We start from the raw sequence: 15,756 nt of genomic DNA, 5'->3' as shown, positions 1-15,756 counted from the left end.
AATTAAGAGCTCTGTAGTATACTTTAATCTCTAGATAATTTTTGACAAATACAACCTTTCCTACCTATGAATCAGCAAGTGGATGGGAGAAATGGACATGAACAGCTCCCCAAAGGAATCAGAGAACTGCAGGACTTGACTTACCCACAGTTTGGAAGTTGAGGGCCACCATCTGGCAGCCAGCATTCCAGAAGACTTGGGGCATGTAGTTGGAAGAGTCCACTCGTGTTCCCTTGGGGTAAATCCTGCTCAGCTGCATCTTGTTGTACCTGAGCAGTGAGCAGTTAAGGGGCACAACGTGTGACAAGAGTCACCTGGCAGGTGAGAAGGGCAGCTGCAGGGTTAAATTAAACACAGGGAATTCTTTACAGAATGGCCACGGGTTCCTTGTTGGATTTCTGCAAGCATCATGCTGCCAGATGTCCACAGTTTTGCAGGAGATATGATAAATATGAGGCAGTTACAGGTGCTGCTTGTTCCTGCATTGAGTACTCAGAACAAGCAAGGAAAGAGCACAGGCAGATGCATCAGCAAGATCACATTCCTAAAATTCCATTTAGCTTCACAGTTCCTGCTTTGGGATTTCCCTGGGATTGCATTTCCAGAGGCCAGCTGGTTGTAAATAGTGAATCCCCCTCTGGAGCAGGGACAGGTGTTCAGTTAAAAAGTGGTTTTCTGCAATGAGATGAGAATTGGCCTCTACATGGACAGAAATGACAAGTGTACACATCTTATGGCTGAGTCTCCAAATGAGAATGAGTCTCAGTCTGAGATGAGAATGTGCAGCAGGCAATCCTTGGAAGGAGCTTTCCATTCATCTCCTTTGAGGCACTGTTTTATCTGTTTATCTATTCCACTTCATTCATTCTTAACTGCAGCCATGAGGAGAGATACTGAGAAACATCAAAAGGCCTAACCAGAACGTTCCTTAGCTTTTCTTTAGAAGCTACAAAAATCAAAAAAGAAGAGAAATTGTGTGCCAATAAATCAGTAGAGGCGTGACGGCCAAGTGAGCACTCTCATGTGACTTTGCAAAGAAGTCAGCCATGTTTTGACAATTTGCTCACCATAACTCTTACCACTCCATATAGGATGATAAATTTAACAATCAGAATTAGGTCTTCAATATGTCATTTATGCCTATTCCCTCTAGTCCTAGCCCACAGCACGAGGACTCATGCCAGTTTTTAAATTAGCTCATCAGAACTCAGGCCAATTAATTCATTTAGAAAGACTAAAATCTTTAGAAAGAATAAAATCTAATCTACAAATTTCATTTGGGTTCCCTATTTCCCCAGCTCCTGTCTCTGAATTCCAATAAAGCTCTGTAGCAGATCTCAGATATAGAAGGACTTAGGAAGCCACTTTGTGAAAGTCAAGGATACTCCACAAATTCCACAGGAGACTTTGTAAGCTGCTCCAGCCCTTTGGTTTCCACAAAGGAAGACATTTCAAAGCTTTTGTTGCGTTCTGCAGGTTGAGAGGGGAGACAAAACCAGGGATAAAAGAGGTTAGAGGACAAACTGGTGTGGCTTAGTGCCAGTCCCTTCACCCCACCTACAGCTCACCAGCTCTTTTCACCCCCATCCCAAGGAACTGATGGCTGTGCTGCCAGCAGTGCCCTTGCTCTGCACACACTCTGCAGAGCCCAGGGAAGGGCAGGGCTGAGGCTGGGGCAGCTGCAGGCAGCAGGGGGGCAGAGCACCCAGTGGGTGTATTGGGGAGGGTGAGTGCAGAGATGCCCTCTGTGACACGGGGGCTGCAGCACTGGCTGGGGGCACTGCTGGACCCCTGCCTGGTCTCTGCAGGGGATGTGAGGCTGGGAGCCAGCTGGAGCTGTAAGAACTGAGGTCCATGACAGATTAAAGGGAGCAGTGCTGTGCCTGCAGCAGCTCTTGGTGCAGCAGGGGCGAGGCCACAGCTGTCCAAGCCCCAGACAGCACTGTCCAACCAGCCCTGAAGGTGCACTCCTGTGCCCTGCAGGGATTCAGACCTAATCCCCAGCTGAGGTCAGGCTTTTCTGATCTCTTTCATTTGGTTCAGCTTTCTGATCTGCTGGTGCTGAACAGCTCCTCCTCCACGTCTGGGCTGGTGGGAACAACCATTAATTTGTGCATTGCTTGTCACTCACCTTTGCCTGATGTGGGCACAGCCTCTCAATGCACCCCGGCACCAGGATGCAGCAGAGAGCAGAGCCCGAGGCAGGACCCTGCTAGGTGCAGAACCTTCCCTTGTGTGCAGAGGAAAGGCTTTCTGTAAGCCAACAGCTTCCCACTCCATCCCAGCCTGCCCTGGCCTTGCCTAGAAGGGCCACTGGAGTTAAATCCATTAACTCAGCCCTGATCTGTTTAAAAATGAGGGGACAGTGCCTGTGCTGGAGCACAACCTCTCCAGCCTCACCACTTTAGTGAAAGCCACCAGAAAGGCAGAGAGAAGGTTTAGAAATGGCTGTAAGTGTGCTGCAGCAATCCAGGGCCAAACTGCCAAGCTGCAGGGGAGGGACAAACCTGAAGAGAAGCTCAGAGGAGCAGGACAGAAACAGGTGGGCACTGTCCTCCTAGGGAGCCAAAAAGGAAGCAGTGGATCCAAGGAAATTGTTTGGGCCACTGTGAGAGGAAAATGTGCTGCCAGCCTGGGAACTACAAACCATTCTCAGCCTATGCTGAAGAGTCAGGGGATGAACACGGGTTTCCAAAAGTAATTCCCTGCCTCGAGGAGAGCTGGGACTCACCCCTTATGGTGGTCCCTATTTCTAATCAGCAACCATCATGCTACTGCTATTATTCACAGCTGTTATCTCCTAATGGTGAAAAATTCCCATTATTCCCTAAAGGCTGCTCTCCTACCACTCCCTCTTCCTTTCTAACACACAATATCCTTTCCTTCTCCAGCTGGCTCACCTCCATCTCAGCTTGTCACAAAGCCACTGAGGTTATTGTTATTCCAGCCACCCCCTCCTGATGGCACAGCACCAGCAACACACGTGTACTGGTCAGATCCTATTTACAATGTAGGTGCCAGAATTTCTGGCAGCAATAAACTCTTATTTCTCAGCCTTGTCTTTAAGTAGAGCATTTGTAGGAAACCAGAGCTGGAAGCTGTTAAAGGATTTGGTTACCAACTGTCCAGAGCTTAATCAGACATAATTAAAACAAGAACCATTATTTCCTTGTAGTATCTGGAGAGGATTAAGGGACCTGCCCTTTGAAGAAAAGACTGTGCAGGAGAGACATTTCTCTCTCGTGATACATGACACTGTGCTATCTTATCAGGAGCAAATTACTGCAGAGTGAACAAATAACTCATTGAAACTGTCTGAAAAACGTGGGAAAATACACTTACTGCTACTTGCTGCCAGAGAACAGGGAACCTTTCTAGTGAGGGCAATCAGGGCACTGGTACAGATCCACTGCTGTTCAATATTTCTGTTATAGCAGCTTGGATGCAAGGCCAGAAAATGCACTTTTAAAAGGTGTGAATGACAGAAGCAGTGAGGTACTGTTGTCACCACAGAAGTCTGGATCACAAATCCAAACAAACTGAATAAAACATAATAAATTAGCAAAGTGCTGCACCATTGAAACTCCAAATCTGTATAAAAGGCAAGTATGGATCTCTGCACTTCAGAAGGTGAGGTCAAGTGAACTGCGGTGACAGCAGTAACATTTCTGGGAAACAGCTGGATAGACAGCAAGCTGAAAAGCAATCCTCATTAAATCCCTTCTTTATTCAGCTCATGTAATGAAGACCCAGCAGTGAGTCCAGGCCAAGACTAAGACCAGAACACCCAAGTTGTTCTTTAGCCAGCCAGCACCATTTACCACCCAGGGCCATATTTATCATGATTTTTTTGACAAAACCACCAAAAATTTAATTCCTTAACAATATGAGTTCATGTAAACTCTATTATTGATCAAAGGTCACATCAGGACCTAGGAGAAAAATCTGGACAGCAGCAGATCTTTACAAAAAGCAAAACTCAGAAAGGCAAAGGCGTGTGAACAGAAAGAAAACCCAAAAAAAAACCCCTACATGAGACAATTCTCTAACAGCTGCATCAACTTGTAGTGCTAGGATTCACATGGCTTCCTTTCCAGAAGGCACATCTCCTTCCCACTGTGCTCTTGTAACTCTCATTAGAGCTGGAGGAGATTATCAACACCCCAAGGGCCACTACTGCAGGGAACAAGCACAGCTCCCTGCATGGGGCTGTGACTGCTCGTGTGTGGTGTCTGTATAAATACCCACACACAAATGAACACTTGGGAACTTCCTACATGTTTGTTATTCATCACAGCAAATGCCAAACCTTGTACAGAGACATGGACTTAGGCAACAATTACCTGTCCTCTGCCAAGGACACCACAAATCCGGAATAAATTAAAGCGCTGTGCACTTCTTTAACTAAAAAGCTCCAAAAGCACATTAAAAGCTGTCAAAACAAAGTGACAAAGGGCAGGCAAACAGTGGGGGGTGTGCACCAAGGAAGGCAGAGATGCTGCAGTGTTTACTGAGGATGCCACTGCGTGCATTCCAGCAGGGGGTGAAATGATGGCCCTTTCTTTACAACACACACAGGCAGGAAAGTGGATTTGAGCATGGGGAAGGGCAGACTCTGCTGGCCCTGAATCTTCTATAAAAGTACTAGAGGCAAAAAGAAGTAGGAATATTTATGACCACCTTTCTCAAACTGCTTAAGTTAGTTCTCAGTCATAGACAACGAAGACAATGCAAGCACATAACTTTCAAAACTGTTTTTGAAATGTCAGCATGTTTACTGTTGATGAAGTTGGATATTTAGACTAAAAGAGGTTTCAAAACACAAATGGATTTATTTGGCTGAATACCAAGGGAACATTTTCTGTCTGTGTTCCTGTGTCTAATTGAGAGGAAGCCAAGCAGCATTTCTGCAGAACTCTGCCAAACACTTGCCAGGTAATTTTAAGTATGTTTCTTACTTACTTTTTGATACTTCAAATGACTCAAACTTCACAGGCTGAATGTAGTTTACCAGGTTAGACATCTCTTCAGTGGCCATAGCCTCACTTCCAGCAGTACCCTAGGGAACAGAAGGGAAAATGCTGCAGTTGGGTCTGTCCATCAGAAGCCACAAATGCCAAAGCCCAGTTTTCTGTCAGCTGTGGTGTCTTTCACCGCCCCTGGCTAGAGAAGGCAATGCTTCATGTAGGCAATGTCACATGGGAAAGAGCAAAGTGGGCTGGAGTAGATGGAGTAAATGTTTACTGCTCATTGTTTCCACGTGGCTCCCAGGGAAGGGACAGCACTGCCCCCAGCCCTGCACAGCGCTGAGCACATGCCTTAGCACTCCTCCATAAATAATGACCCTCCCAGGTTTTGACGGCAGCTTTTTCATCCAACAATGCTAAACACACCACAGGCAGCTGCCCCAAACAGGTCTGCCGCGGTGCTATTTGTTCTTCACCTCGAGGAAACGCAAGCACAAACACAGCGAAGATGTGCTCCCAAAGGGACCAAGAGCCGAGCTGGCTGGGGAAGCCGGCGCCGCGCTCGCCGTGCTCTGCCCGCCTTCCTCCACTGGATGGCAGCTCCGCTCCTGCTAACGCGCACCAACCCCGTCCCCAACACCTCTGCCCTTACTTCATCCATCGACGACTTCTTACAGTCGTCATCGTAGTCATCATCGTCGTCGCTCTCCATCTCCGCCTCTCCTGAAAAGTTCCAAGCAGAAGATAATGACCGGCTGAGGCACAACTGGCAGTGACAGACCCAGGAAGGATGTGCAAGCAGCGCTGCCCGGAGCAGCCCGTGCTGTGCTTGTGCTTTTTGTCCCAGCGCCAGCAAAGCCAGCCCTGCTCCCGAGGGACTCATCCATCCTCAGCACGGATGCCAGTCCTTATTGCCCAGCCAGGCAGCAGCTCCTGCTCCGCAGCCGCTGGATGCTCATCCTCCGGCAATCGGCACTGAGAGGGGAGCGCAGTGTGCTCAGTGTGTGGGGAGGGTTTCACAGGCTGCTCTGAGACACTCCTCAGTTGGGGACACAGCCCCGGGTTTGGAGGTGCGAGTTCAACCTCCTGCTGCTGCAGGACCTCCAGGGAGTGCCTCGGCCCCTCTGGGGAGCGGCAGCCCGTACGGGGTGGGGAAACCACCATGAAAATCCACGGGCCTCTGCTGTGCTGCGCTAGCAAGGGCTGCTCAGAGCCCATCTGCGCCGAGGCAGCGCGGCTGGCAGGGTCTGGCACGGAAGCCGAAGCGCAGGAGCTGCCAGCAGCTCCCTGGCAGGGCCTTGGGGTGCCCGGCAGGGCTCTGGAGCAGAGCTGAGCCGTGCCAGCTGAGGGCACTGCGAGCCCAGCAATGGCAGGAGGTGCCCAAGGCTCATCCCTCCCCGGAGAACTCAAAGGGCACCGAGCAAAGCACATCCACTGCCTCACTCCCACCTGCGGGGCACTCGCCCAGCTCCCACGGGCAAGACGAGAGTTATTTGATCTTAACTAACAAAGGCCTCCCCTCGCCTTCAAAATGTTCTGATGGGTTGCATCAGAAATGAAATCATTAAGGAATATCAAGTTTATCTTTCCCTTTAGAAACTCCTCCTGTGGGCCTTGCTGCCATGAAGTGTACCTGTGCACCTTAAGGCTCTGGAAAGAAAGATTTACTTATCCTGCAGTCACCTATCCACACCTGTAAGAGTGACAGCTCTCCCTGAAGACTTTGCTCCACAAACCTTCCAGCTTTCTTCAGCAGTGGCAGCACAAAAATCTAACTACTGTGCAGCATTCCCCAATTCTCCAGAGAATGGTAATTCAGTCTCAGCTCCTTCTGTCAGTTTGGGGCAGAATCCCAAGCCCACTGAGTCAATGAAGAGGCTTCTCTTTGCTCCAGCTCTGGCCCAGGGGGCCCCTTCTGAGCACAGGGAGCACACAGGAGTGTGCCTTGCACAACCCAAGGATGACTACGCAGCCTGCACTTCCTTCCAGATGCAGATGTTGAAATGTCAGCCTTTTATTCATCAACACACTTCTTCCTGAACGTTTCATTGAGGAAAATAACACGATTGCTCAAGAGGCTCAGGGAGCCTCAGCACAATGCAGAGAGCCAGGCAAGCTCTCCCAGGATTTGCACTGACAATCTTTGGATGGGGAGCCCTCAACTGATTTAACCAGACTGGCAAAAGAACACCAGAAGGGGCAGATGGGCAGCTTTTGGCCAGCTTGCACCTCGGAGACCAGAGGTACATGATAGCCTGTTCCTGCTGGAAGCATCCAGAGAGGAAAGTACACAGTGCATGGTTGGTTTGTTTAAAAACATTTAACACAAATACTCCCAAGGAGATCAAATCTCATTTTCAAGTTCTGCATCAGACAGCAAAATCAGGACAAGTAAGACACAGGAGTGCCAGCATGGAATCCAAATGAGAGTTTCAGGAGGTGTGGTCCATCTGCACTGCCTTTCCCCAGCAGCACTCTCTCCCTGATTCACGGCAGGGACACAAAGCCACCCTGAGGCCGTCCAAGGGACAATGAGCTGTAATACCATCATTACTGTCTGCACTTGGATGGGACTGCAAACCCAGGTCAGCACAGGGCCTCTCCAGTGCTCCCTGGCACACAAATGCAGTGAAACAGAGCCCTTCTCCAAGGAAGCCAAACGAAAGCCCATGGACAGAGGCAGCCAGAAGAATATCAAGAAATGGGAGGATGCTGCTCCCCAGCACACGTGAAAACACGGGTACTGCCAGCCACTCACAGGCAGAAGGGCACAGCAAGCCCCAAGGGCAGCTTGGAGGATGTGTTCAAGGAGCTGTCCCTGCTGAGTGGGGCAGTGTGGAGGAGATAGAAAAGTGCTGCTTGGGAGAAACAACAGCAGGCAAAGGAGGCTGAACCCCAGCTGAAGGGTAGGGGGGTTCAACACAGTAATACTGACTGGGATCATCAGGGGAGCTGGGAATGACAAGCCAAGTCCTTGGATTGAGGAAGCAGTGCGCTGAACATCATCCATTCTCATCATCCTGACAGAGACTGACAGCCTAATGAAACCAAAGGGTAGACAGTGCTTGAAATTCAGAGCAATCTGGTAATCTGCTTTCTCAGACCCTTTCAAACAATGATGAATTATGAATGTGCCTCTTGCTGGTGTTAACTCTGCAACATTTAGGCAGCCACCAGCATCCCGGGGGGCAATCACCTTTTGGGTTTTTCCACTGTACCTCAGCACTGGCTGATTTTTAAAAAGGGAAAAATAACCTTTATTCAGTTTGATAAACCATTTTGCTTTGTGCCAATGGGCCATGGTCCCAGCTGGCATCAGCAGCAGTTACGTGCACTGAGCCCAAAGCCTTGGATCCAGTTTTCCATCTAGGCATCATGAAGCCAATCCTGCCCTCTGTCCCTGTCTTCCAAGACTCCTGCCTTGCAGCACCCACTGCTCCAACAAAACCATCACCCTACCAGTGAGAAACAAACAATCTGCTTACTTGACAGTATCTAAATGCTGCTCCATCAGGAAGCTTTAGCTCCTCTCAGTATGGGCCTGCTCTTGGTGAAATGCACATCCTGCAGAACTGCCACTGCTCAGAACTCCTTTGGAAATCTTGCTTGCTTACCTCTGCTCATTGTGCAGGAGCAGCCAGGTCTAAGAGGCCTGTTCATCAAAATTGCAATCTAGCTCACAAGGGTTATCCCAGAAATTCTTCTGCTTTGTCAGCTTTGCTCTACTTTTAGAACAATATTTTTCCCACTACCATGTACTGAAGTCCCTTCCTACATCAGTTTTATGGGCATCCTGCAAGGCATCCTACAAAGCTCAGAATTCTTTCTTTAATTACTGCTGCTATTTCACCAGCACTACACTTTTATATGGTCTTGTAACACATCAAAAACGTGGGTTTACTTGAGTTTAAATCTGACCTCAAGCAGTGTAAGACACAGCAAATCTTGATATCAACTCCAGTATGAATTTCCACTTTGTTTTGCACTGCTGTGAAAAAACTCAGTTAGAATCTCCAGAAGGCCAAATCAGCACAACTTTCTCCTGGAGATCAGCAGCAATTCTGACAAGAGCTATACAGCCCAATAGAGTAGTTTGAATAATATGTCCAAGTTGCTAAATGTCAAGATTATATTAAGGTTGGAGCACTGAAACACTTAATGTTAGGAAATGTTAAGAATCAGGCTTCTGATTAATTGCATTACTCCAGAAAGAAATTGGTGTTGGGTGCAGAGGAGCACAGGGCTTGCAGAGCTCCAGGGTGACACATTGCCAATATGAGATGTGAGAAGAAGGTGTCATGGTCACTGCCCTGTGGAAACTCTTCACTACCTCAACGTTCTTATAAAATGGGGAACAATTTTTTTAACTGTCCACAGACAGAAAAACTGGCACCTGACTTACAGAAATGCTGCCTCCTCACAGCTGTAAGCTGTAATCTCTGGAGATCTGAATACTTAAAAATTCAAAGCACTCTAGAAAAATGACATTCTGGGTGTTCCTCATCACTCATCCCTAGAGTGTTCTTAAGTTCTGTCAGATTTGTCTGTCCTCAGCTAAAATAGCTGTAATGATATTGCACTTCCCACAGGTACCATTCAGATAAATTCACTGCTGTTTGTCAGGAGCTCACAGGCAGCCTGGATACCCCCACAGCAGCTCACTGAGGATGCTCTATCTAGGATCAAGCATTGAATGACAGAGAGAGGAAAAATATTGACTAATTGCATTCTCAGGGAGAGGCACAAGCCCTACAGGAGAAGCAGAGACTGACACAAGGACTACAAGCAATGTGTTTTGGCAGTCAGGGATGAACCAAGTGACCACAGCAATTCTGCACTCTCAGTTCCAGCATTTTCTAATTTCTAGGTGCTCATCTTTATAATCAGAAGCTGTTCCAGAGGTAATACAGGCATAATAGTCACAGTTAATTTGTAAAATCACACACCCTGTTATGGGATTGACCCTTCTGCCTGGCATCATCATCATCATCATCATCATCATCTTTATTCACAGCCTGGGGCTTTTCCCAGGACAGCTCCCAGAGAGGCTCCTGAAGGACAGAGCTGTGGCCTCTGAGCAGCCCAGGCCCTCAGAAAGCCAAGGCTGTTGTTCTCTGCCACTGTCCTCATCCTGTGCTGCTCACAGAAATGCAGGGCTGATTTCAAATGCTGGAGAGGAGGCAGCTGGAAGACATACCTATTTTTCTCCTGCTTGGGATTTGTCTAAAGCAAATCAAGAAAATGGTATTAAGTCATCCCTGACACAGGGATGAATCTTCCTTTGAAATCCAAAGCATACTCCAAAGCATGCCCTTTTCATAGTTTCTTAAAAACAACAGCTGAAAACTCTTTTTTGCTGCTAATAGGATAAACAATGTTATCCACAAATGAAGCAGGATTTCTTTCTCGTTAATTCAGCTTGGGGCAAACTGCCAGCATGAAAATTTTCAGCTCAGTTAATCAGAGTTCAGAAAAAACTACAAACAATGGGGAAAAGTTTTTAAATGGCAAATGGCAACGAACATATATTTCAGCAGAGCTTTCAATTTACTCTGTGAGTTTTCTGCTGCTCGGGCATAAATATCTGCGCTTATAAGAACACAAAAGTTCACTCTTGACAGGAAAAGAAATCCCAGTGCAGGGAACAGACACTGGGCTGGGAATCAGGGCATAGAGAGTTTATTATTTCTGCCTGTTTCCCCCTCTGGAACAGAAGAACATCTTATAGCACTTTCAACAGAGCTCCATGACACGCAGGACATCAGCAGGTTGAGCCTTCCCTGCCTGAGGAACAGGATCTCATCCCTTCACCCTAAACCCTGAGGCACTGCAGGCACTCTGCAGGTTCTGGGGAACGGGTTCTGTCTGAAAGGGCACCAAACAATGGCAGGCACAGCCCAGAGGCAACAAGGAAAGGAAAACATTTCTATTTGCTCTTGGGCTTGGGCACACAGGAAAGGCAGCCAAGGGTGGAGGAGCTGGCAGCTGCCTGTCCTCAATAAGCAGTGCAGAGGAATGTTAGCACACATCAGTGAGCCCTGGGTCATTCCATGAGAGCTCCTCACAGAGCAGCCCCCAGGAGCAGTGACACTTCAGTGCTGCCTCCTGCTGAGCAACCACACTGCTGCACCTCTGCCTTGCTGCAGCGCTGCACGGGGGTGGGACTGCAGCTGCATTTGTGCCTGGGGGAGGAGGATCAGCAGGGCCAAGTCCTACCTGCTCCAGGGGAGGAAGGCTCAAACATACTGGATGTGTCACTGCACGTGTTGGAAGCTTGCTCCGACAGCTTCTTCTTTGCACTCCCATCTGCTGACTTGTGAGACTTCTTCTTATTCTTCACCAGGATTTTGTACATTAAATCCATAGGGCTTGGGAGAGGAACCCCAGCTTCCAGCTTCCAGGAAGAAGGAGGAGAGATTTGTTAGAGCAGCAGAGGAAACGGGCTTAGGGCAGTTTCTTAGGGAGCACGTGGTACAGGACACTTCTGTAAGCCCTGTAAGCCCCATTAAAATGAAATGGATTTTGCACAAGAGGCAATGTCAACATTCAATGAAACAGGGCTACTGAGGGCACTTAAGAAGAAAAATGCTTGATGAAGTGTCTGCAGTAATAACCAAAATAAGTATTAGCTCAGATGTGAGAGTCTAGGTTTTAAAATGGCAGCTCTGAGGATCAATTGCATTTAAAAGATCACAATTCACTCTATCGGGGCAATCTCTGCATCACAAATGATGCTTAAGTCACCAACAGCTCACAGTTCCCTCCTTTAGACTGGGAGGCTTCATATGAAGAGTGAGGCAGGACTGAGCCCCCCAGGAAGCATCCCCAGCCTGTGGGATGTGACAAACACCAAGCACCTTACCGGGTACTTTTCCAAGGGATCCATGAGCAGGGCATCTCCAAATATCAATCTGCAGTACTCTGCCATTTTTGCCTGTTGTTTAGGGCTGAAGGGAAAAAAAGAAAGAAAGAAATGAGTCCTACTAATGCTCCAGAGTGACAGCAGCAGTAATGGAGTACCTAATAGCCCTAAACTAGAGATAATTTCCTGATCCAATAGCTGTGAATTTTTCAGTGAGCCCTACATATATCATGCAATTATTTCAATTCCTCTGATGGAGTTTATCAAAGGGAACATACAAGAAGTAAAGGCATAAGTCAATGGAATAACAGTGAAACAACCATAACATCAATTTGCCTCTTTCAGGCAATGCTTTTATTCAAAACTGAAGTATTTTCCCCCTCATGGTACTTTATACACATGCCTGGCATTTTTTTTTTCCACAACACCCTCTGTAAGTAACCTGAACCTCAGCAAACTCTGCCTATCACCAATTCTCCCAAAGTGCAACCAAAAGATGAAGTAACTCCTGCATGCCGGTGATGGAAGTTCTAGGACTGAAGATAGATTTTACAGCTCAGAAACATTACTCCAACCATCTCAAAATGCAGCTCAGTACCACAGTCACTCTCTAATTTTAGAAACCTGAGGATTTTTGTTACATGTGCCTGTTTAAAATGCGTAGCATCTGAGCTGAGGCATCTTTCAAAGTTTCCTTTTTTGACACTCTGCTGGGAAGCCTCGATTAAAGGACAGGTTTATATGGCTTAATATAACTTCCTCAGCTCCTGCTAATTAGGATCTGCATATCATGGAAGAGACAGGGATGCTGTAAGCTGGTATGTTACCATGGAGCTACTTTTCATGACAAAATAGAGCTGGGTATAGAGAAAAAAAAAGGAAAAAAAAAAGCTCATTTTTCTCTTGCAAATCAGGAGTTCAGCCCTGGCTGTGCCCAGCTGGTCAGTGGCTCCCAACTCCCAGGGTCAGCCTGGCCAAAGCAGAGCTGAGAAAAAGGCTGGGTGGCCAAATGACATCTCAATCAGAAAATGTCATTTCCCTGGGATCAGCATCCTGGCTGCCCCTGGAAGCAGATAGGGGGTGAAGCAGTCATTAGCTCAGTCTCTGACAAAAAATACTGCCAGGAGGCTTTAAATTATTCCCCAAAGCAGGAGCTGCATGCAGTTTAAATCCCAACAGCATTTCACAAATGCTGTGTTTTGCATGCAGCCAATTCTGCACAAAAAGAAGCTAAAAGGCACTTTGAGCTGAGGGTGGAAAATCAAGCAGAAGAGGAGCAAGGCAGCAGAACAAAGAACCCACACGGGAGAAGGGGATGGAAGAGCAGATCAGGCTGGGACATGGTGCTGGGCATTGCCAGCCCTCAGCTACCCAGGGAAATAAAGGCAGCACTCCAGCAGTGTGCATGTGCCCTAAATCCAGGGGTCAGTAGTGAGTTTTATGTCAGTCTGCTCCACCAGCGTGTGTTTTGAACAGATCCATACTCTCAGAAGCCAGGAAGTTCAAAGGACAACTCCTTGCATCAAAAGAGGGCATTTACTGAAACTGGAGCAATTAGGTATGACATCATCATCATCCTTAAATGGGCACAACTCCAAAAAGAACCCTCCATAGGAATTGAAAAAATAAAAAGCAAGAGTCAAATGTAATAAATTCCCAGTCACCACCACAGCTAGAACAAATTCTTCTGATCTTCTGTGTTTAATTACATGTTTACCTCAAAGAGAGCACAGTGAGAACTTTCATTTTTGCAAACGAGAAAAATGTAATGCCACATGATGTTGGTTCAGCGTATAAATTCCAATGTCACTGCATCCCAGAGGCAGAAAGGAGGAAAATTAAGTGAAAAACCAATAGGTTTTAATACCACAAAAACCCCTTGAGGTACCAAACAAGGCCAAATGAAGAAAATCTTGACATTTCAAAATTACTTGTCTCTGTGAACTGGACTACGTGTACAAATATTTTTAAAAGCTCCTAAGAGGGGATAGGAAAAATTTAGGAGTAGCAGCATTTAACTGTGTGGTAGATCTTTGTGTTCCCTCTCTCCCTAACATACACACCTATGGATGTGCTGCTGCAAGAGAGAGATCTTTAGGAATAGCAGATTCCATATCCCCACTTTAAGAAGCTGGAATACTGGCTTCTTTTTATTTTCCATTCTTTGAAAATTATGAACCAGAGCAACAGAAACACCAAATTTTCTAAATCAATATGTTTCCCCAATTTTGTTATGAAGTCAAACACCAAGTCTTTCTTGGTCCACATCTCCTCTCACTGGAAACTCTCTCAGCATTCATGCATTGCAGTGAAAACTGATTGTCTGAAAAGAGCTGACTTTATCTGCTTTATGATTTTCACTGTGCAGACACAGACAGGTAGCACACAGACTTGTTAGAGCTGCCCCCAAAATGTGCCAGGGCAAGGGGACAGAAGGTAGGAGCATGATACCTGGAGACACAGAAATATAAAGAATATTAAGAAACGTTTTCATTACCACTATTGCACTGCCTGCACTTTGTTTTACTGTTTGTGTCATGCCTATCATGAAGGTCAGCCACAGAGGCTCCTTGGCACAACTGCTGCTCCCAGCATTACATTTTTATCACTTCTGCAGAGATACTTCCTCTGCATAAGACAAAGGCACAGATGCTTCCCAGAAGAGTCTAACATAATTCAAAGTGTGGGATGAAAAAGTGATAAAAATCCTGTTAATATTTGAAGCAACAATTCTGGCCAGAAAGCAGCAGTATGAATAACTGTAATTAAATTCAATCTTGGAAGCAATCTTCTATGGATACTGCTCAAGGATCACTTAACCTTTTTGCTATGTCATCAGTGCATTTCTAATTATAGAGCGTCTGCTTTCAGATCTGCAGATTGCTTATCGCCTTGCAAGCCCCATTTCAAACACCAAGGTCTCCTTGAGGTCCTTCCAACATTTCCAGGGCACTCCTGCTTCACAGAACCACACTTGCTTCAGTGGTCTTTTTCTCAGTGGGCATGTTTTGACTTCACTATAAATGATGACATGCATAATATTTTATGCCATCTAAAAGTTACGTGCTTGATTCTTTTTATTGCATACAAACAGGCAAGAAAAAAATACAATAATAGTGGAGTTATAGGAAAGGAAATAAAATCCTTCATGTTCTCTGAAGATATTGGAGAGGAGCCCTTCCAGGAGACACATCAAAGGAAAGCAAATGAGATGATTTACACAATGTGCTAAAAAGTGATTTTTCCCCTAGGTGGACAAAAAGTGTCAAAAATATTCCCAGGAACATAAACCAGAAGAAAGAAAAATTGTGTTTTAAGTCCAGTGCTGATTAACACTGTCATATCTATGTGATGATGTGAAACTTACTTACATCTGATAATTGCAGTCTGTTTACAAGCCATGAACACAGGCTAAAACCATATTTTTTGTTTAAGCCAATGCCAACATTTCTAGGGGAGCAGAATTTTGCAAACGATATTTGATCCCCTAGAAGTGGGAATTGATGAAACAGGATTTGTTTGACAGCAATTCTAAAAAAAAACTTTGGCACTTTTTGTTAACATTTAGGGCAAAGTCCAGCCTTAAGATCTAGGAGAAAAACAACATTCCAAGCAAATGAAAAGACAAAAGGAGCATTCCATGAAATTAGGTGAGCCTTTCTGTGAGTGACATGACTAATTGCAGATTTCTCCAGCAACTAGTGAAGGAATTAAGGGCTAATTGTAGAAGCTGGTAAAAGAACTAGAAAATATTTTCAGGCAAAACAAAATCAGAAAGCACACACACTGAATCTGATCATTTACCACAGCAGAAAAGAACCACTAGCAGGAAAGCCTCAGAAAGAGAAAACATTTGGTGGTGGTTTTGCAAAGTTGCTTTGCTAAAAACCTGTGTCTCAGCAATGAAAAGGATGTCAGAGAGCACCC

At 46.2% G+C, this 15,756-nt stretch overlaps 1 protein-coding gene across 2 annotated transcripts in view; it reads right to left on the bottom strand.

Annotated features, from left to right (window-relative positions):
* Positions 1-15,756, bottom strand: part of PLCB1 (phospholipase C beta 1) — a 325,489-nt gene that overhangs the window by 73,019 nt on the left and 236,714 nt on the right. For both annotated transcript variants that reach the window (XM_084203396.1, XM_084203397.1), the window contains exons 13-18: positions 11,830-11,914; positions 11,184-11,361; positions 5,620-5,690; positions 4,963-5,059; positions 1,386-1,470; positions 145-269 (exon numbers count right to left, since the gene is read on the bottom strand). In XM_084203396.1, the coding sequence (XP_084059522.1) occupies positions 145-269; positions 1,386-1,470; positions 4,963-5,059; positions 5,620-5,690; positions 11,184-11,361; positions 11,830-11,914 (641 nt within the window). The remainder of the gene's footprint in view (positions 1-144; positions 270-1,385; positions 1,471-4,962; positions 5,060-5,619; positions 5,691-11,183; positions 11,362-11,829; positions 11,915-15,756) is intronic.

Source organism: Fringilla coelebs (assembly GCF_963513975.1).
Source record: "Fringilla coelebs genome assembly, chromosome: 3".
In the NCBI taxonomy this organism is placed as follows: Eukaryota; Metazoa; Chordata; class Aves; order Passeriformes; family Fringillidae; genus Fringilla; species Fringilla coelebs.
This window is presented reverse-complemented; position numbering and strand designations above follow the sequence as displayed.